A 22,746-nucleotide genomic window follows, 5' to 3' on the forward strand; every position below is an offset into this window, starting at 1 on the left:
CTGAAGTTTTCTTTCTTTGAGGTGTCTTTGTCTGGTTTTGGAATCAGGGTGATATTGGCCTCATAGAATGGGTTTGGAAGTACTCCCTCTTTTTCTGTTTCCTGAAATAGATTGAACAGTATTGGTGTTAGTTCTTCTTTAAAGGTCTTGTAAAACTCAGCTGTATATCCATCTGGTCCTGGGCTTTACTTGGTTGGTAATTTTTTGATGGCTTCTTCTATTTCCTCACTTGATATTGGTCTGTTTAAGTTGTATATATCTTCCTGACTCAATCTGGGCAGATCATATGACTTAAGGAATTTATCGATGCCTTCACTATCTTCTATTTTATTAGAGTAAAAGGTTTCAAAATAATTTCTAATTATCTTCTCTATTTCTATATTGTCTGTTGTGATATTGCCTTTTTCATCCCGTATGCTTGTTAATTTGGGTTCTCTCTCTTCTTCTCTTCATTAACATGGCTAAGGGTCTGTCGATTTTGTTTATTTTTTCAAAGAACCAACTTTTTAGTTTTGTCAATTTTTTCAATTATTTCTTTTGTTTTGATTTCATCTCTGATTTTAATTATTTCTTGCCTTCTACTGCATTTGCTGCTGATTTGTTCTTTTTCTAGGGCTTTGAGATGTAGTCTGAGGTCATTTATTTGTTGGCTTTTTCTTCTTTTAAGGAATGAACTCCATGAAATGAATTTTCCTCTTAGTACTACTTTCATAGTGTTCTAGAGATTTTGATATGTTGTATCTGTGTTTTCATTTACCTCTAAGAATTTTTTAATTTCCTTCTTGATGTCTTCTGTAACCCATTGTTCATTCAATAGCATATTGTTCATTCTCCATGTGATGTAGAAATTTTTCTTCATTATTTTATCGTTGATTTCCAATTTCATTTCATTATGATCAGATAAAATGCATGGTAATATCTCTACTCCTTTGTATTTGCTAAGAGTTGCCCTGTGGCATAATATATGGTCTATTTTTGAGAAGGATCCATGTGCTGCTGAGAAAAAAGTGTATATCTGCGTGATATTGGTTGATATATTCTACATATGTCAATTAAGTCTAAGTTATTAATTGTGCTATTGAGTTCTATAGTTTCGTTATTCAACGTTTGTTTGGAAGATCTGTTCAGTGGTGAGAGAGGTGTGTTAAAATCTCCCATGATTATTGTGTTGTGATCTATTTGACTCTTGAACTTGAGAAGAGTTTGTTTGATGAACATAGCTGCACCATTGTTTGGGGCATATATATCAATGATTGTTACGTCTTGTTGGTGAATGGTTCCCTTGAGCAGTATGTAGTGTCCTTCTTTATCCCTTTTGATTAACTTTGGCTTGAAGTCTATTTTATTTGATATGAGTATGGACACCCCTGCTTGCTTCTGAGGTCCATGTGAGTGGTATGATTTTTCCCAACCTTTCACCTTCAGTCTTTGTATGTCTTTTCCTATCAGATGAGTCTCCTGTAGGCAGCATATTGTTGGATCTTTTTTTTTAAATCCAGTCTACACCGGGTAGAAATCTTTAGCTGAAAGCTGATTAATCTGGAGGATCCAAGATGACTTCATTCATATGCCTGTTACTTCAGTTGGGCCAGTTGGAAGGAAATTTGGGTTCATCTCGGACTCCTTTCCATCCTGTCTCACTAGCAGGGTAGTTGAAATTCTTACTTTCTTGGGACTCCAAGAGCAAAATATTTCAAGAGATGGAAATTGTAACTATTAGCCCCCGGGCCTGAGTGACACTGGCACAGGTCTATTCTACTCTTTCCACTGGTGAAAGGTATAATGCAGTTTAGCAGAGAAAAGGAAGGGGGCCACATAGAACATGCTGAGGGTGAAAACCTAAAGTAATGATTATACAAATGTATTTGCACATTGGGCTGTTCACCTGTCTACAGAAAGAGATGTGCAATAATCTTTAATTTTCTGCACATGTACATGTTGCTTTCTTTTTAGACTGTGGGAAAAATAGCTGTCAAAAAGTCATAGGTTTTTAAGCCATAAGAGACATTCGTCCTAGTCTAAGATTCTCCATGCTCTATAATTTTTTTTAAGAAATTAAAAAAAAAATTGTAGGGAATGGTTCACATGCCTGTAGTCCTAATTACTTAGGAGGCTAATGTGGGATGATCAATTGATTCCAGGAGTTTGAGATCAGCTTTGGCAACATAGCAAGACCCTGGGTCTGGAAGGAAGGACAGGAGGAGTGGAGGAAGAAGGAAGGAGGAAGTTCAAATGAAGTTAAGTGACTTGTCTTAGTGACTTAAAGTAGAAATCCACAGAAGCAAGTCTTTTGACACTTTTTGTGGACCTATTTCCAGAGCATATTCATCTCATCCTTGGGTCATTCCAGATAAAAAAAGAAATAAAATATGTAGAATTTTATTTTTCCACGGAAGACAGTAGATCTTTCAAAGAGATGAAAGAGTTTCAATAGGGCAGTATATCACAGGGTGATAGGGAGGGTCTTTGATAAGCCTTAATAACTAAGGCTTAATAACTAAGGTATGAATAGAAAAATTACTATAAATATTAACCTTCCTCTAATTTACCCTAGAGATTACCATTGGGTATTGTTTTATTTTCATGTTGCATAGTAGTTCTGAAATTAGTTTTGTACTATTCATGTCTTACCATGTCTTGTAAAAAGTATGTCCAGTATGTAAAATTTTAGTTGTATTTGCATTATATATTTCTGACTTTTAAAAATAATAATATTGCTTATGAAGATGAAGTAAAATTATACCTGCTTATGTTTGAAGGAAACCTTTCATTCTATGGAGAAATCAGAGCAAATATCAATATTAGCTTTGTAAATCATCACATGAATTACTTTATTCCTTTGTGCTCATAATGTTTTCTCAATACTTAAAATTTTGTAAACATTTTAGTTAAATTTGACCGAGATTCTGAGTACCCTTTAAAGGTTATGCAGTCCTCCATCAAGGTCATTTAGGTTTATGAGTCACATGATGCCTTCCAATCTTGTTGCTGTAAGAAGTCCCTTGCATTTTCAAATTTCTGTGACCTTAGAGTAAATGCTGATGTCTGGAGACCTAACATGATGATAATACATATGTATTTGTGCATTAATTTATTCTATGATTTTACAAACGCAAATTCAACTTTTTAGGTGATAAAATTTCACAGCCCTCTTTCCTGAAATAACTTACTAGTTTTCTTATTAAAATAACTGAATTGAGGAAGAATTAGTCGGTTAATTAGGTAATGGGTAACTATAGGTTCCAGAGTGTGTGCTTTAAGCAGTAACTAGGTTTTGGCTTACTGTGCCCTGTGAAATTGGTTGGTAACTAGATTATTTTAAAACAAGGTAAGACGTGAGGTAAGGGGCATATCTCAGTAGTAAAGTTCATTCTTAGCACAAAAGATGCCCTGGGTTTAATACCAAGCACCAACCAAAACAAAAACAAAAAGGCAATTCTTAAGTTTTGCTAGCTGCCTTTGAGTAGGATGTGAATCACTGAGAAATGTAATGACTTTCTTCCAGACTGTTGGTGGTGGAGCAGTACAAGAGAGGGTGCCAGAGTTGGATAGCAGTGGGCCAACAGAGCAGGACAAAAACCATTCTAACAGCAGCACCTTGTCTGACCGAAGACTCAGCAACACCAGCCTTTGTAGCATTGAAGAAGAGTACCGAACGGTGTATGAAATGGTGCAGCGGATTCTCTTGTCAACACGTGGTTATGTCAATTTTGTGAATGAAGTATTTCGCCAGGTTAGTGTGTGCTTATGCATGTGTTATCAGTTTATGAAACTGAAGAAATTTTTGTTCTTGCTTGTATTAGCCAGCTTCCTGTTACTCTAGAAAATACCTGAGATAAATAGATTTGAAAAGATAAAAGGTTTATTTTAGCTTATAGTTTTGGAGGTGTTAGTCCATGACCAGTTGGCTCTCTCACTTTATCCCTGTGGCAGCACAGTACATTATGGCAAGAGCAGGAGGCAGAGGAGTCCTGTTCACTTCATGGCTGGGTGTGAAAAATAGAGAAAGAGGAAGAGTCCAGGGTCTCACAATCCCCTTTGTAGGCATGACTCTAGTGGTGACTAAAACCTTCCTCCAGGGCACACTTCCTGAAGAGTTTCTACCACCTTCCCATAGTGCCAAACTGCAGACAAAGCTTTTATTTATTTTTTTAAAATATTTTTTTTAGTTGTAGTTGGACACAATACCTTTATTTTTTATTTTTATTTTTTATGTGTTTCTGAGGATCGAACCCAGTGGCTCACACATGCTAGGCAAGCACTCTGCCGCTAAGCCACAACCCCAGCCCCGACAAAACTTTTATTAAATGCATGGACCTTTGGAAGATATTCCAAATTCACAGTTTTTTTACTTATAACATTCCAAGAAAGACTGTTGATGAGTTGGGCTGAATTATAGAAGTCAGTAATGATCCATGAAATCCTACTTTTTGTGATCCATAAAAAGGCTTTTTTTGTGATTTTTTTTTTAAAAAGTTTTGTTTTTGAAACATTCCTTTATAAGGAAAGAAAACTCAACCAATATCTTAATGTTTCCATAGCAACTAAATAAAGTCAGAGGAGGTGGTCAGTGCCTGAGTACCCAGAAACAAGTGGACCTAATAACAAAGAGGCTGGTTTGTTCCCAGGGCTTCAGGGAGTCCTGTAAAATGTACGTTCCTGAGAAAGGAAAAGTACACATGAGAAGTATTTATGGCAAGAGAAAAAGCTGGATGGGGAGGGGAATAAAAGGAGAGAAAGGAGCGCTGAGGCTGAGACATAAAATAAAAACTGGTAAATGGAAAGGTGCTGGGAAGAGAAAGTAAACAAGAAAAGAGGTGTAAGCAAGGGAGGGAAGAAATTAGCAGCCACAAGTGACATCAGAGATTTGCAGCCAGGGCTGATATTGCCCCCTACCCCTTTTGGTGGGGGGACACACTGAACAATGTCTGGAGACTATTTTGATCATGATAACAGAGAAGGGGTGGTACTGACATGTAGTGGGTAGCAGTCAGAATGTTGTTAAATATTCTGCAATGCACAGAACAGCCCTCATTCTTAATTACCATCACAACAGTGAACTGTCCAGCCCAACATGGCAGTAGTGCTTTTGTGGAGAAATTCTAAGCTAGAGCCCTCTGACAGAGCAAGGAGAACCCTCCACATGGGTTTTTAAATTGCATTTATTGCTCTTTCTTGGTTAATGATGGTTTTTCTTATACAGAAGACAAAATGTGATTTCTTTCATAATAATTTGTTTTTCAATTTTAAATAAAGATATTCAGAAACTATTTAAGTCTAAAGGATATTAAAGTTTAAAATGGACATTCAAGAAATGCATATTTTCAGTTGGGAGATGATATATATGCATATACTGCAGAGAATAGTGTGAGATGGTGGAAGATCAGATGTCCCCTTGTTATATGAGATTAAAGGCAGACAGGAAGGTTTGCGGCAGGGGCTAAAGGATCAGGTGGTGCAAGTCACTGATACAGGATGGTTCAGCAACTTGAAGTAGTAGAAATAGTAATTGAAGAAAGATGAAATTCAGCAATGTTCAGGACAGCGTCCATCTCTCCTACCCCCAATAGGAAAGACAGGCAGTGGTAGAGTGCTTAAGTGTGAGCAATTATGGTCACTGGGTGGATCCACTGGAAACTGTTTTTTAACTAGAGTTTTTCTGTTAGATGAAAAACTGTTGTGCCCCTTTGTATAGGTCATGAAATCAGCTGGGTGAGTTAAATCCAGTTTTATTTTTTAAATAATAAAATAGATCAAAACATTCCAAAATGTACTTCATGTTACAAGGATTAGTATTTCTCTGTGAAACATGATTTATTTATGTAATACTCTCTCTATATAGATGCATATATCCTATAACATGCCTTGCTTAGGTAATGATCTGAATAGTTTGAAGCATTGTTCTAAAGGATGTTTATTCATGGGGTTGTTTTGTATATTGATTTTATTTTAAAGAATAATTTTATTAAAAATATGTTCATTAGATAAATACAGTCTATAATTATGGAAGAGAAAGCAAAAACAAATTGCTGAAAACACCACCATCTAAGTGATCATCATTAATGTTAGAAGAATATCATTCTAAGTATTTCAGTATGTGTATGTGTGTTTATTGACCTTGCTATCTAAATAGATGAGACACCTGCAGAGAGCAGCTGGATAAGAAAGGATGTAAGCAGGCTGGCAGGTGGGCAAGAGGGTGTCAGGGGACCTGAAAGCATAAACATACCAGAAGTCATACATAGAAGATCAGACAGATAAGTGTAAACAGTCCAACTCTCAAATATGGAATTAAGTAGGTTGGTGGAAAAGTTCAGATAGGAGATGCAAAAAGGCAGACAAGTGCAAATGGACAGGTAGGCAAGCAGAGATGAAATGGGCAGGCAACCATGTGCATGGACAGGTAAAAGTGGAACAGGACAGATTTCAACTGAGATCAAGGCGAGGGTAGATAAGTACAAGTGCCAGGGGTCAGGATGGGGACTGAGAAAATATGACAGTGGAATCTTTAATTCCTCAAGAGTTTTTTTGGTTTTTGTTTTTTGGTTTTTTTGGTGGCACCAGGGCTGTAATCTGGGAGTGTTCTGTCCCTGAGCTCCATCTGCATCCCTTTTTAAAATTTTAGTTTGAAATTGGGTCTCTCCAAGTGGTCCAGGCTGGCCTCAAACTTGTGATCCTCCTGTCTCAGCCTCCCAATTTACTGGGATTATAGATGTGCACCACGCTGCCTGATTTGGAATAATGTTTTAACTACATGTTATAATTTTAGGTAGCGCTATTGAATTCCTGTTATGAAATATGAAATTAGCAGCCTTATATTTTCTTCAGCCCCCTCTCTCCGTCTGCTAACTTTATTATAGTGTAAATTTATCTCATCATTTGAAATTGATTTTGGAATGTAAAGGTACAGAGTTGTTTAGACTTGGTTCTGGTTTTAGTAGATCATTCCTCTTGGTTCCATAGTTCTAAAATACTTGCTTTGATTGACTTTGTGGTTTGCCTTGGTTTGTCATTGAGTATTTTCAATAGGGTGTCTGGAACTCTGTTCCATGAGTTCTTTTAAGATGGCAAATGTTTTTCTTTCACTTTTAACATGTGATCAGCAGCTGAGCTGGGTTTAATAATATTGGTTTTCTTTCATTTAGGAATTTGTAAGCCAGAACATTTTTAGTCATACAATTCAGATGCAGGAAAACCTCATAAGGACTTCAGTTATATAATTGAAATTATAGAATTAGTAGATTTGACATTTTTAAATAATTTAAAGACAAGTTTGAAAATGTTGCAGTAAACAAGAAACTGCAATACATGACCAATTCATATTTGTTCAGGAGAAAATAGAATTTCTGAAATGTTGAAAAAAACATTTAATAATTGGAATGTTAAAAGAAAACCACAGTGGGTAAGTTTAATAGCAGATTAGATGCAGCTCTATATAATAAAATGGATGAAGAAACTGTTCTGATTTTACCTCAGAGACACAGAAGTGAGAACCGTAAGAGTGGGAGACATGGAGAGTCTAGTGAGAATGGCTTATGCATTCTTTTTTGTTTGCTGTTCTAGTTGCTGAGAGTAAACTGTTATGATAATGAATTTCCCTTTTTTCCCCTTGAAAGTCTATCAGTGTTTGCTGTATTTTTGGCAAAACATTAGCTGCAGTTCAAATTTAGAATTGTTGTATGTTCCTCTGTATCGAATTTAAGAAACTTCTAGCGAGGCCCTAAGCAAGTCAGCGAGACCCTGTTTCTAAATAAAATATTTTAAAAAGGGCTGGGGATGCGGCTCAGTGGTTAAGCCCCTTAGAGTTCAATCCCTGGCTTCCCCCTCCCAAAAAAGCAGCTTCTCTCTTTAGTAATGCTTTTTTTTTTTTTTAATATTGCCTCAAATTCTTAATATAGCTCTGCCAGTTTTCTTTTGGTTAATGTTCACATGCTATACATTTTTCCTTTTGACTTTCAACCTCCCCATATCCATATGTTTTGGTTATTCTCTTATGAATCATGAATAAATGTTTTTCATTTTTTTCTTGTGGTACTGGCATTGAGTATAGGGCCCCATGCTTGCTAAGTAAGCCCTCTACCACTAAGCTATATCCTCAGCCCTTGAATTGTTTTTTAAATCCAATGTTATAACCTCTGCCTTTTAATTGGAACATTATTCCATTCACATGTAACACAGCAACTGCTTCTATTGGGTTTAAGTGTGGTGTCTGCCATTTTACTTTTTAATTGTGTTTAGTTCTTTCAGTTTTCATGTTTTTAGTATATCATTTTTCTCCTCTAATTAGATTAGTAGTATTATACTAATTTGTAGTTATTTTAATGATTAACAACATGTATCCCTAACTTAAATTTAGTATAACTTCAACGTAATTAATAATTTTTAGTTCTATTCATTCCTTCTCAGTTTTCCTGCCTTTGTTATCTATTCAAATTCTATTTTATGTGTAGAATATATATATTCTATGTTTTAAACTATTGTCAATTCTTTAATTTATATATTTCAGAAACATCATCATCATTTTATCCAGTTATTCATATATATCATCATATACTTTACTATCTGCATTTATACAAATCCCTTTTGTTATATTTTATTTTTTCCCTAATCTCTGACTGAGGATAATTTGGTTCTGCCCAGGGGATAATTTTTTAATATTTACCTTAGTTCATGTGTTTTGGTAACACATTTCTCTTATCTGAAAATGTCTGTATTTTGCTTTCATTTTTGAAGTATATTATTTCTGGGTGTAAAATTCTACCATTATTAACTATTTGCTTTCTGAACTTCAAATAATTTTGTTCATTACTGTTCATTGTTTATAACTCATTACTGTTCAGTGGCTTCCACTTGAGAAGTCATGGTAAGTCGTGTAGTCTTTACTTTGGAGGAAATGTCTTTTTTCCCTCTTTTTTTTTCCCCCCCGGTACTGGGGATTGGATCTAGGGCACTTAACCACTGAGCTACCTAGCCAATCCTTTATACTTCTTATTTTGAGACAGGGTCTCCCTAAGTTGCTCTCGAACTTCCTGCCTCAGCCTCCCAAATTGCTGGCATTACAGATGTCTGCCACCACACCTGGTCTCTGTCTCCTTTAAAATTCTTGGATTATTTTTGATTTTCATTGCTTTTATGGTAATATGCTTTGTATTCATCTTGATTTTTTTTTGTGTGTATGTGATTCTTGAATCTGTGGATTGATACCATTCACCAATTCTGCAAAACTCTCAGCCGTTCTTTCTTCTAATATTATTTTCTTTTTTTTTCTTCCTTCAAACCATGCATATAGAGTAACCTTTTCATTGTATTTTCTCTCCAAAAGCGTGTATAAATAAGAAGCAATATCTTTTGTTTTTCCTTGCTTCATTCTGGATATTTTCCTCTGATATTTCTCCCAGTGTTTTCTTCAACTGTGTCTATTTTGTATATGTGGATATACACTGAGTTATTACTTTTGGTTATTTTATTTTAAAGTTTTATTTACTTCAGTTTTTGATATTCTCATTACTTAGATATTCTATGTTTTTAAACTATTGTCAATTCTTTAAATTGTGGTTTTGTTTGAATTGACATCTTTGCTCATATTTCTGATTTTTATTAATATGTTATATATGATATTAACTAGGTTGTTCGTAGAAATAATTTTTGGTTTACCATGATTTTATTTTCTTTTTAAGGAGTTATTATTTGCTTTCCAGGAGTAGGACAATGTACCATACTTTTATATTGGACTTGAGTTACATGGTTGTCTATATTTGTCAAAACTGATTCAATAGTTTTCTTAAGATTCATGGTTGTCTATATTTGTCAAAACTGATTCAATAGTTTTCTTAAGATTTTTGCATTTCATTGTTTGTAAATTTTACCTAATAAAGTAATGTTGAGCTCTAGTCAGTGATATGCATGCTGAAGAGTTGATGGATGAAGAGAGTACCAGTGTTTGCAGTTAACTGAAATGCATCAAATATAAAGTAGATTTAATGAAAGTTATGTAAAAGGGGTAAATTCACAGATAAATGTGTGAAAAAGCAAATACAGCAGTGTCTTATGGTGGAATCAAGGCAGTGATTATATGAGCATTCACTGTAAAAATCTATAAGTGTGAAAATTTTTGTAATAAAATTTCAGGAAGATCATTAGAATGGGATACCCTTGTACTTGGTCATTTGTGTGTGTGTGTGTGTGTGTGTGTGTGTGTGTTAAGCTTCCTTGAACTGTACCTCAGTATATTTGATACATTGATACATTATAGTCTTATTATAACACAAACTCCTCTGTTCTAGAATTTGATATGATGTAACCATCACCCATGGAAATTTACAAATTGTATATATGTTATCTTTTTATTGCTGTGACCAAAATACCAGACAAGAACAACTTAGAGGAAAAAAGTTTACTTGGGCGCATGGTTTTAGAGGTCTCAGTCAATAGTCAGTTGACTCCTACTCTGGGCCTGAGGTGGAAGGGCTTGGTGGAGGGAAACTTCTCATCTCATGGCAGTTGGAAATAAGAGAGCAAGGAGCCAGGGACAAAAATATAATCCTTAAGGGCATGCCCCCAGTGACGTACTTCCTCCAACCATGCTCCACATGCCTGCAGTTACCACTCATTTATCCATTTAAATTATTAATCCATGAAATGGATTAGTCCACAACTCTCATAATCATGTCACTTCTGAACACCCCTATATCAGCTAACATGACCTTTTTGGGAGACAGCTCATATCCAAACCATAAAAGCATGCATCCATGTTAAAGTGAAATCTGCTTATAATGGCATCCTCTGGCAGGAACCTTAAGATTGCTATAAAAACAAGTCCCAGAGACTTGATATAAAGACCTGAATTTGAGGATTACTAACTTTAGAACCTTTGGAAATTATCCTTAGTACTCTGAGGCTTAGTGTTATTATCTGTGACATTAAAGCAGTCATCAAATTTGGGGTACCTATTTTTCCTGCCCACCTTGCATGCAAAAATAGCTCTTAAACTTGAAAAGCAAAAGGCAAATTAATTTCCCCTTTAAATCCTATATTTCCGGAATCTGATCACATTAATTCAAAAGCCTTATGTGCAAATATGTAAGGTGGTTCTTTAATACTATAAAGTGCTTATAAGTATGCATAATGCTAACAAGTGGCCAGTGGCTCTTATTAATAGTGGCAACTGTACTTAGTGTCATTCTGATGTTGAAAGCTGAGAAGAAAGGAAAAGAAGGGGGAAAAAAAAGGCCAGCAAAACGCAAAGATTAAACAAATAAAGCAAAATAATGATTTGTAGTGCTGTGTTATAAGTACTCCAACCCGGGCCAATTCAAGCCATCAATGTGATGTCACTGAACATGTGACAATCAAAAAATCTTTACAGGTATGATTTGGTTTTTTTGTGTGTGTGGAAATATGACTCAGAATATAGAAGTTGTTTTTAAACTTCATTATGTTTCCTGGCCCAGTTATGAGAACATCTTCTGTTCTTTAAAAGTCCACACAGAGATGTGTGGACTTTTGTGGTATATTTACAACCTCTTTTTCTGAAATTAGTGATGGTCACTGGAAATGTCTGTTAAGTGATCTGACCTCAGGTAGAGTTAAAGGGAGTTTTCTCTTTTCCTTTCAGGCATTTTTGCTGCCTTCCTGTGAAATAGCTGTAACAAGAAAAGTAGTTCAAGTGTACAGAATGTGGATCCTGCAGGACAAACCTGTGTTCATGGAGGAACCAGATAAAAAAGATGTTGCCCAAGAAGATGCTGAAAAATTAGGATTTTCAGAGACTGACAACAAGGAGGTAAATATAGTGCCTGTCTTTTGAGTTGGGAGTATATATATTTTAGCAAAGAAAATCTGCTCAGTCAAGAGTCCCACTTAGTGGGACACAGGCAGGCAGATCTCATATGCTGTTTGATGAGTAGACGAGTTCTGTGAGGACCTGCTTCAAAGAGACATCCTCTGTGTTCTGATCTATATCACAGTCGTCTCCTAAACCTCAGGCTAGGGCCATATGCATGGTGTCATTGTTAGTCAGTGTTCTAAGAGGGTTGTTTAACAAGCCATCATATTTCACAGGTCTCTGTGTGAAACTAAAGAAGACACTGCTTTCTCCTCAACTTGTTTAAATAAATAGCATTTGGAGGAACTAAATTTAGAATGTTTTTTTCAGAATTTTCTTGTGCATTAAACTGTACAAGAAGCAATTGGGTGTTAAACATTTGAAAGGACTAGCCAAATAAATAGCAAGTGTTGCCTGCACCATCAAGAAGGAGCACTGAATGCTGTCCTCCTGAAGGGCTGCTGTCCATATTAGATAAAGCAAGAGGTTGGATAAATCTAAAACCATAGGTGCAACCCTTCCTGAAACACAAAAGAAACTTAAGTCATATTTATATTTCTGGCATGCTGTTTTGAAACTAATTTAAAATATTTAAAATTCTTAATCAAAGCCATATTACTTTTAAATATCTGTATTAATTCCATAATTTTATGTTTCTGTATTGTTGAAATCACTTTAATAACTAGTCATGATATTGAAATGAGTAAGCAAACAAATGAAATTTGTGTATTTTAGAGGCCTGTCTCTTTTGCTCCCTCAGGCATTAGACAAACATGACTCATTCCTTCAGCATATACTAAGAGATATCCACTATTTTGGGTGCTAGAAGTAGAGTGGCGAACAAATAGAGATCATATTTTCCTAAACAGAAAAAAAATTGCTCTCTCAGAACCTGTTTTCTTGTGAATTTCAACGGATGTAAGAAATTAAATGTGTTGAGTTGGGGCATAGTTCAGTGGTAGAGTGCTTGCCTAGTATGCACAAGGGCCTGGTTAAATCCCCAGTACTGGAAAAAAAAAAAAAAAAACCCAGAAAGAAAAGAAATTAAATGCTCAAACATATGCTTCTTTGCACTTTGTTAATGGATTGTTATTTTCTGAAGGTCTCGTCTGAAAATTCTGGTCATAAACGATCTTCCAGTTGGGGACGCACATACTCTTTCACAAGTGCCATGAGCAGAGGATGTGTGACAGAAGAGGACAATACAAATGTGAAAGCTGGTGCCCAGGCTATGCTGCAGGTATGCTGCTGACCAGGACAGGAAGACCCCCCTCCCCAGTTGGAGGAATCATTTTGAGAATATTGTTTAGCAGGAATAATATCATATTAAATGTGGTTATATTTTTAGCCACCTGGTAGTATTTTACCATTTAGCTTCTAAATTCTTATTCTAATTTTCTATTTAGTTTCCAGCTATAATTGTTAAAGTTATTTTTTCCTAGTCAAAAAGACATGAGAACTGTTTGCAGTTTTATGAGAGAAGTTATTACACAGTAAATGTGAAATGTCTGAGATTTAAAAGTTTCTTTCAAATACATGGGAGAAGTTACTTGGATGCTAATTTGTAAGGCAAGTTTGGTGATTATATATCTTATAAGTAATATTCCTCTTAAAAATCGCCTATATTTATAAAGAACAATGACTAATGTAATAGCTTTTGGCTATATGTCTGAATGAACATGTGAAGTAGAGCCCATACGATTTGGAAACATTGGAAAGAACAGTTTTGGCTCCTTATTTAACTTCCCTAGATCTCAGGACTTTTATTAAAGAAATGGAGATTGGGAGATTACCTCTAAGGTCCTATATAGCTTGAAGACAATTAGGAGTATAAGTGAAAATATAGGGTACCTCTTATTCCCCTGTTCCCTGGCTCCCTAGCTTTCTTTCGCCCGAGTTTATAGTTATATCCAATTGGGCATCCCATGTAGAAGTCAGGCATGGAGTATTTTTAATATTAATCATTGGATCTGTATATTTATTTTGAAATCCATCCACTAGTGAGCCAGAGAAGCACTGTTTGTGTATTTGTACTGTTGCACATAAAGGAGCCCTAAGAAGGAATATATCTTTAGATAGATGAAGCCGATCTATCCTCATCAGCAGATTGACAACTCAGAATATCTGAGATTGATGGGCCACTAGTGTCATCTGCATTTTACTGTGTGTTTCTAAGTAGTAACTCTCTACATAGGAACCAGGGTCATTTTTTCCTGAGATACCCTGCTGGTAAAGGATGGTGAACTTGGGATTTTAACAGACTAGGGTAGAGCATGGAGTAGTCAGCTGATTATTATGTATATTTTATTTGTAATCTGTTTTATATTATTTTATATTCTACTACATAATATCTTTATACAGTTAAAAAAATGTTTCTTGAAGATGTGCAGTGTGGTTCATATGGCCTTGTCTGTTTCTGGGCACACTGTTGTTCCTCAAGGTTGACACCTTTCTTGGGTGGTGCTAGCCGCGCTCCTCAGGAAGCAGGAGTCCATGTGCCTGGAGAATCAATAAAAAATCACATAGTTCTGTCATAATCCTGTGTCTGTCCATAGGCTCTCTTTATCTACCTTCCCTCTACTCTAAATTTTTTTCACCTAAATGCAGTGATTCTTGTTTTTCCTTTTTTCTGTTAAGAAGATGTCAAAAAGAAGTCTTCAAATCTTTTATAACTCATAAAATTTTTTAAATTACACCAGTTATATGTAATAGCATTTTTCCTCCTAGGCAAAGGTCTTGAAAGGTGTCTATTGAAGTGATTCTAAGGGATGAACTAAAAATGTCTTGAGTATATGTTAGTATCTTGCTTGCCTTATTGAAACAGATATCTTAAAGGTGATTCAATAGTAGGTGATTAATATTATTATCTGTAGGCAAAATTTGTTCAGATGTATATGGTTAATTATATCTTCTAATGTATAGTTATTGATTTTTAAGGTATTTCTGACAAATGCTGCAAACGTTTTCTTGCTGGAACCATGTGCTGAAGTTCCCATGCTTTTAAAAGAACAAGTTGATGCTTGTAAAGCTGTTTTGATTATTTTTAGGCGCATGATAATGGAGCTTACAATGAATAAAAAGACATGGTAAGTTTATTTCAAATTAATTAATATTGTAAAACAGATGTTTCTATTTTTCAGCATAATTGAAATGTTAAGGTTTCCATTTATTTAATGATGTAACCAAGTTAACAATAAGATGATAATCAGTCTTTTGGAGCAGTTTCTGTGAATTATGAAGAAGGTAAGTACCCAGTACTTTGATAGTTCATTTATTTTCATTATTCTTTTTAAAAATGCTCTTGAACTAAAAGTAGTCATATTACTTAGTGGTAGGTTTTTCCATTATAAACTGTCATCAAACAGTTTTGTGAAAAAGCAGTGCTTTATAATATCCTTCTTCATAAGTCCAGAAGAGGTTAATTGCCTTGAAACTCTGTAAACTGATTTTTATTGCTTCAATAAAAATGAATAAAATGAATAGCTGATGTGTGAATGGGTACAAGTACTGCCTGTGTGAGATGGTAAAAATAAAATAAATAATAAAAGATGCAGGAAAACCTTTACTCCCCTTTCGGGCACATGTCTGTTCACATTGTATTCTTCTAGTACTTCTCCTTTGAGGAGGAGTGACTAACAGTCAGTGTTTCATGAAATAGAAAGGATTGATCTGTGATTCAGACTGGCAGCTTGTCACTGTTAGAAAGATTTTTGAAATTGTAGAGCTTTTCATGGCCACTTTCTTCCAGAAAAGTCTGCATGGAAATTCCATGGCTCTCCAAGCTTTCATAGGTTCCTAAATTGAATTCACTCTGTCTTTATCAGCCGTTGCTTCAGTCAGTTTCATACTTTCTAACAGCAATTCCCTTCACCAAGGTTTTATCTGAAACTGGGCCTATCTCTTATTCTCATCACATTTGCATGATGGGCATGTGACTACTTGTGTAGAAGGAATTGTTTTCCATTGTCTTAAGCATTATATGATATGAGCGGTCAAGACTCACCTGACAGGGGTCTAGGTACCCTAACTACTTAGCAACAGGCTGTCCCCAGCTCTGCCATTTATTCTCCTAACTGTCCTCTTAAGAGTTGCTGTCCCTAGATCTTAAGTGACTTGGCTACTCTTCCTTCTCTATGCTTCCAGAGTTCAGAGGCAGTCTATAGGAATAAGAAAACATGTGGAGTAGAGTGCAGTGAGAATGTATGCCAACAAATAACTTCAGGACTGAAATCAAATTGGGCCAGTACAAAGAAGGCAATAAATCTCCAGAAGTCATTGATACTATAAGAAGTTTAATGAGATTCAACATCGTGTATTGTTTTTTTTTTTATTGGTTGTTCAAAACATTACAAAGCTCTTGACTTATCATATTTCATACATTAGATTCAAGTGGGTTATGAACTCCCATTTTTACCCCAAATACAGATTGCAGAATCACATCGGTTACACATCCACATTTTTACATAATGCCCTATTAGTAACTGTTGTATTCTGCTACCTTTCCTATCCTCTACTATCCCCCCTCCCCTCCTCTCCCATCTTCTCCCTCTACCCCATCTACTGTAATTCATTTCTCTCCTTGTTTATTTTCCCATTCCCCTCACAACCTCTTATATGTAATTTTGTATAACAATGAGGGTCTCCCTCCATTTCCATGCAATTTCCCTTTTCTCTCCCTTTCGTGTATTGTTAAGAGTAAATGCTGTCCTGTTACATAGAGATAGGAGAAAAGTATCAAGAAATTATAGTTTAGAGATCTCTTTTTCTGATCGTGATTACTCTTCCCATTCTTGGTTTTATGACTAAGGAGTTGTAAGGCCAAGGAGAAAGTAGTAAAGACGAATGAATGGTTAGTGTAAAAACCTCACAGAAATCGAGTGATTTCCCTCAGAGAACAAATGGACCCAACCTATACACAGAAGGTAATGTGTTTTCTGTTCCCACAGAATCCAGAAAAAGAAAACTCAAACAGACACTTTAATGTGAGGAATATAATTTAGCTGTAAGAAAGAAAAATGCCCTTTGGCATTTTCCTAAAACACTGTTTATCATAATTAACAGTGTTAGCTACTGTTCCAAGACTTTTTTTTTTTTTTTTTTTTGGTACTGGCAATTGAACCTAGGGCCTTACACATGTTAGGTAAGCACTCTACCACTTAACCACATCCCCAGCCCACTTCTAAGAATTTTTACATAAAGCCCCTTCTTTAAGATACTTTAAAAATGCTGGCACATTGGGATTGAGATGTTGTGACTGTAGTTGTCCCAACTGTCAGGATTTTTTGGGCACAAGCACAGTGCCCATTAGTGTCCAGTCATGGCCTTTCCATGCCCTTCCTGCTTGCAAGAGGACTATGAAGCTCAGTTGTGCTATGGTGCTCACTGTATGTGTCCCTGGAGTGAAGACCAACCAGAAAGTCAGTTTTATATTCTATCACAAGACAGGTGGGGAGACCTTTTATGTTAAATAAAACAATGGATGGGAAATTAAACAGTGCTACATAGGTTCAGACTGGCACAGCTATTCCCTAAGTGCCCTTAAGGCTCTAGTACAGTTGTAGAAAAACCATCTTGACTCCCTTTCTGCAGTGGGAAAAAATCGGGGTAGGAAGATTTCCGTTTTATCCTGCCTATTGGTGTGGATGTGGGAGGCATGTTTTTAGAACTGTTGTAACATAAAATAGCTTATTTAATGATATTTTAATGTAATTGGCATGTAGACTTAGTACTTTTGAATAATATATGATTATTAAAGTTGTTGAATTCATAAGAGAATTTCTCATATCTATGAATTAAAGTGCTTGGGAGATGTGATTATTAATATGAGCTTTTATTTTGGGTGGCCCAGGGAGCAGATGTTGCAAATACTACTCAGGATAACAGAAGCTGTCATGCAGAAGCCAAAGGATAAACAAATAAAGGACTTGTTTGCCCAGAGCTTGGCAGGGTTACTATTTAGGGTAAGTCTTTTATATTAAAACACTGCAAATGCAAGAAATGAATCAGATTTTACAGAAAATTAGTTTTAATCACTGGGTATTTTAAGAATTTTCATTATGAAATTAATTTTGAATTTTTAGAAACATTCCTTCTTAACTGTGTCCTAAATTTTGTGGTCTATTCTTTGCAATTAATGCTGGCTTTCCTACCTCTATGCCATCTAATTCCTCTTGATTTGCTCAAAGGTGATAGAAATTAGAAAAGTAACAAGCACTCAGAACCTTGGTGGTGGATCAAATAGGTGTGGAGGTACAGAATGTATGGAATGGAATAAAAACTTGAGAACCATCCTTGTGTTAGACAATTGTATTTAAAGCCACATAACTGAATAGAGTCACCTAAGGAGAAAATACATGTCATAGAGAGAAGGGGACCAGAAGAGGGCCTCTCCACAGTTGAGAGAAGAGGGAGCCACTCAGATGCTGAGAAAGGATGGCCAGTGGGCCATGAGGAGGCCCAGAAGAGTGTGTGCCTCGGCCTTGGATGCCTAGAAAGAGAAAAGCAGTCAGTTGACTGCTAGCTTTGTCAAGATGAAGGTTGCTAAGAATGTTCTAAGGGAATGAGGCGTAGTTGGAGTAGATGGAGGAGAAAATGAGAGCCAATTAGTGGGGCAGTCGCCTACTGTAGCATAGTCGATATTTATATGGTACATAGAATTTATGAGCATTCCTGAAACAGACAGTGTGAAAGGGCTCTGGAAATATGGGACATTCTACACAAATACAGGTATTAGTACAAAGGGTAGATCGGACATTGAATAATTTGTTAAGAGGAAGCATGGTGGGTCATGACCTGGAGTGATGATTGCAGGGAGGAACAAGTAGTGTCCTTCCCCAGTTGACCTGAAAGTAGTTTTAGAGAATATATATTAAGAGCATACATAGAGTACAGATAGGACATGGAGGTGAAGATGACAAAAAGAAATTGTAACGTGAGGGGATCAACTATTCATATCAATTTTTAATAATTCACTATGATTGAATGATCTTGGCTCGATGAAAAATATATAAGAGGCTGTAGAACTAATTGGCATGTACTCGTTTGCTTCCTGAGTACTATCCCTTTTGTTCTGATTAGCTTGCCTAGTTTGTGGATATGTGGAGTGGTCCTGCGTTCTCTTTTTGCATGTGTCCAACTTTGCTTTGCTGTTGCTGGAGAGTTGTACTGATCACTGCTTTGCTGTCTGCCTGAACAAATGGACACTCTGCTCTCTTTGCTCTGGAAACATCTCAAGTTCCCATTCCTGGGCCTGGACTGCCAAGTGCATAGGAGCTAAAGCCAGTGTTAGGCTGGTGAGTGCTTGGGCCTCATCCTTACCAGTTGTCTGACCTTGCATCTATTGTGTTGGGATTTGAGAAAGAACTTGTTACAGAATTAAGCAAAAATCTACTCTGGAGTTGTGGGGGTGAGGGTTGTTTGTTTTGTTTGGCTTTTTTGAAAAATCAAATCCCCTCCATTAATGGAGAAATCTTGTCAGATCTTTGTTGATAAATATTTTATGGGTCCATGGTTATTTATGCTTTTGATGTCATTGTTATGTTTTGGGAATAATTAGATAAATCAAGATACATGCTTAAATTTAGAATTAGCCCTAAAATAGTGGAGGAATGATGGGCCTTTTAGTGTTTGACAGATTCTGGTTCTGATCCCAGCTCTTCCTCTTCCTGGCAGTGTGCCCTTGAGCATACCACCTCACCTTTCTGAGCCTCTCCCCTGATCCCCACAATCAGGAGAGGACTCCTTCCTACCCTGAAGGGTGGTCATGGGAATTAGAGCAGATTAATTGGGGATTTATGATCATCTGCTGGCCTCCCATGTACTTATGTAGAAGGGAGAAAAGTGGTAAAGGTCTAGAGAGATTGGGCACACTGTCAAGTGGGCACTATTTAGTGCCACACTAGATAAAATGTGCTAATTATGATTCATTTGTCATCTGACTATCTAAAATGATCAGATACTTGATTTATTTTTAAACAATTTGAAAAGGGGAAAGAAGATTTTAAGTAGCCATTATCCTTCTATCTATCCTTTACTAAATTTTCCTTTAGTACTTTTTTTTTCTTCTCCGTCAGTAGATACTCTAGGTTGATTTTGACTCAGTTTTAAATATTTACTAATTAATAGTGATTACCATTCATGATATTTTAACCTTTTTTCAGTTCTAAATACGAACTTATGCATGAAGCTGTGAAGGTATATCAGAAAACTATGGTCCTGCTATTTATAGTTAGATCCATTACTTGACAATTAAGAGTGCTTTTAAAGGTGGTAAGCAGAGAGAGGTAGGAAGTGGTTGATTAGCAAATGTACCTAAAAGGAGTGACTTATGAGGCAAAATGTTTTATTATGCAACTTCTGTGCTAAGTTATATTTCATAAAACATTGAATTTCAATACTGACAGAATTAAGAGGTGTTCTTATCCACCTTTTTTATTTTTAATGAGACTTGCCAAGTGACTAGCCCCAGGTCACAAAGAAAGGTAATGGCAAAACCTAGAGCTGGGGCCTTCTCTTTTCCTCCTTCTTTGATAAAAGAGTAATTAAAAGCAGACTCTGCCTTTTAATTCAAAGATGTCACCACTCCCCTCCCTCAGTTATCTTTTATGACTTTGCTCTGTGTGCAAGAGCTGTTATAAATTTGCTAATGATTCAACAGGTCTGCATACATGTTTGTAATATTTGCTAAGATGAATTTTATAAGCTGCATGAAGTCATTCTGCCCTTGTTTTATAATTAGTCAATAAAGTGAAGCCAAAATAAAATTCGCAGTGTAGAAAGGAATCTAACTACACCAAGACGTCTGGTTTTATCCCTGAGGCTACTATTATAGCCAAGGGTGATGTCAATACGGGTCTCTACTCTTTCCTCTTACTTTGCAAAGATTATATTTATTGATCTAATATTAGATCAATATTTATTATTAGATCAATATTTACTATTGGATCAGTATTAATAATTTATTATATACATGTATTTTATGGTAATGATCTTGAAGTCTTTGAAAAGAGAATAAAAATAAATAGGTGATAGAATTTCAGTCATAAAAAATATTTAATAAAATTTTTTCTTTCACATTCTTTTAGTTTTCAAAAACATTCACATTAGTATCAGATTTTAAATGGGTATTTAAAAATTTTATTTTCGATATACTTAACTATTTTACTTCTACTTTGACATTTTCCCTTTTAAGAAGTGCAATAAACATAAATTAAAGCACAAAGAACAGGTATATTGCAAAAGGTCACATTAAATATTATTTCCAAGTGGTCAGACTAGACCTGCTAGATTTTTATTTCTCAAAGTCTTCCTATGTTTGAATTAAAGAAAAAAGGGTTGTAGTTTCAAAAATCTATATATAATTTGTCAGGGATATCTTCTTGGGAGAAGAGATATCCAAGTTGTGACCTGGAAAATAAGTGGAAGTTAAAGAGGTAAAACTAAGGGAAGGCAGAGAAAAAAGAGTGTGTGCAAAGGCAAAGAGCAGGAGAGAGCAGGTCGAAGAAATGGGAGAATCTCAGTGGAAGACATTGAATTTTTTCACTGTCATGCTCTGCTATAGGCGCCTGTGAGACATATGAGTAGAGAGCTCTCTAGTAAGCAAACAAATAGGCAGAAACCAGCAAAGACATCAGGGCTAGACATGGAGATTCAGAAGTCTACAGCATACAGAGGGTAACTGAAGCCTTGGGAATGGAATGAAGAGGCAGAGAGGGATCTGCCAGAGCATCAGACAGTACATGTGAAACATTCTTTCAAGAAGTTTGGCTTTGAAAGGGGGAGGGAAAAGGGCTATAGCTATAGGGAGAATTTGGGTTCAAGGAAAATGTTTTGTGTTTTTAAGGTTAGGAAAAATGGAGCACAATTAAATACTGATGGGCAAAAGCTGAGAAAGTTAGCTAGGTTGGAAATAAAAAACGGTGAGGTTATAGAAGCAGAAAAACTCTGAGGAAGAGGTCCAGAGCTTAAGTGGGGGCAAATGTAGAAGAGCAGGAGCTCCTTTTGGAAGACAACCCACAGGTGGAGTCTAAGCTAGGTGAATTCAGGTAAGAGCATAGTTCTTGTGGACTGAAGTTGAAGTGAGTCTCATTTAATGGGTTGTTTCCTCTGAGGTCTTCAGTGAGCCCATCTGCTAAAAATCAGGGAGGCGATGGTGGGCTGAGTTCACTTATAGGTAAAGGAGGAGAAGTAGTCACTGGAGAGCAAGGGAAAGAACTGTCTCAGGAACAGAATAATTATTATACTGAGGGCTTTGTCTTTTCCCTAATTACAGCCAGGGCCAACCCCCTGCTCTAGAATAATACTAGGTCAGTAGCTTTGTTCATAATGGTAACTGACCTCACAGAAACTCAAATCCTGGTTACAGTTTGCCAAATGATTTTTGATCAGTTAAAAACAACATCCAAGAGTATTTATGTTTTAAAACTTTATTAGTAGTAACTTAAAATATTTTATTAAAAATTATACTTCCTCCCAATTGTATTCTCTTGTTGGTTGGTTTAGACTCTCATCGTGGCTTGGATCCGAGCAAACCTCTATGTGTATATTTCTCGAGAGCTCTGGGATGACTTTCTTGGTGTGCTGTCCTCCCTCACAGAATGGGAGGAGCTCATCAGTGAATGGGCAAACATAATGGACTCTTTGACAGCAGTGCTTGCAAGAACTGTTTACGGAGTTGAAATGACAAACCTACCTCTGGATAAATTAAGTGAACAAAAGGAGAAGAAGCAACGAGGCAAAGGTACTTCCACTCTCCCAGGGTAGCACCAAATTCCTGGAACTGGGAAAGATTGTGTATTTATACATTGAAGCAATCAACACATGACATTTCATAATGAACTGAACTAACCAAATAACATCTTTTTAATGGTGGCATTAGATTGTGTCTCGTATTACTCTGTTCCCTTAATGTGACCAACAAGTTT

General features: G+C 36.1%; 1 protein-coding gene across 6 annotated transcripts in view; it reads left to right on the top strand.

Annotated features, from left to right (window-relative positions):
• The window catches only part of Ralgapa2 (Ral GTPase activating protein catalytic subunit alpha 2), a 325,786-nt gene that overhangs the window by 98,785 nt on the left and 204,255 nt on the right, over window positions 1-22,746 (top strand). For all 6 annotated transcript variants that reach the window (XR_011706732.1, XM_027955724.2, XM_071608693.1 and 3 more), the window contains 6 exons: window positions 3,506-3,733; window positions 11,615-11,782; window positions 12,927-13,064; window positions 14,762-14,910; window positions 17,673-17,784; window positions 22,325-22,562. Coding sequence is in view for 5 of the 6 variants with exons in the window: in XM_027955724.2 (XP_027811525.2) it covers window positions 3,506-3,733; window positions 11,615-11,782; window positions 12,927-13,064; window positions 14,762-14,910; window positions 17,673-17,784; window positions 22,325-22,562 (1,033 nt within the window). In the remaining variant the exon portion in view is untranslated. The remainder of the gene's footprint in view (window positions 1-3,505; window positions 3,734-11,614; window positions 11,783-12,926; window positions 13,065-14,761; window positions 14,911-17,672; window positions 17,785-22,324; window positions 22,563-22,746) is intronic.

Source organism: Marmota flaviventris, chromosome 2, assembly GCF_047511675.1.
Source record: "Marmota flaviventris isolate mMarFla1 chromosome 2, mMarFla1.hap1, whole genome shotgun sequence".
Classification (NCBI taxonomy): domain Eukaryota; kingdom Metazoa; phylum Chordata; class Mammalia; order Rodentia; family Sciuridae; genus Marmota; species Marmota flaviventris.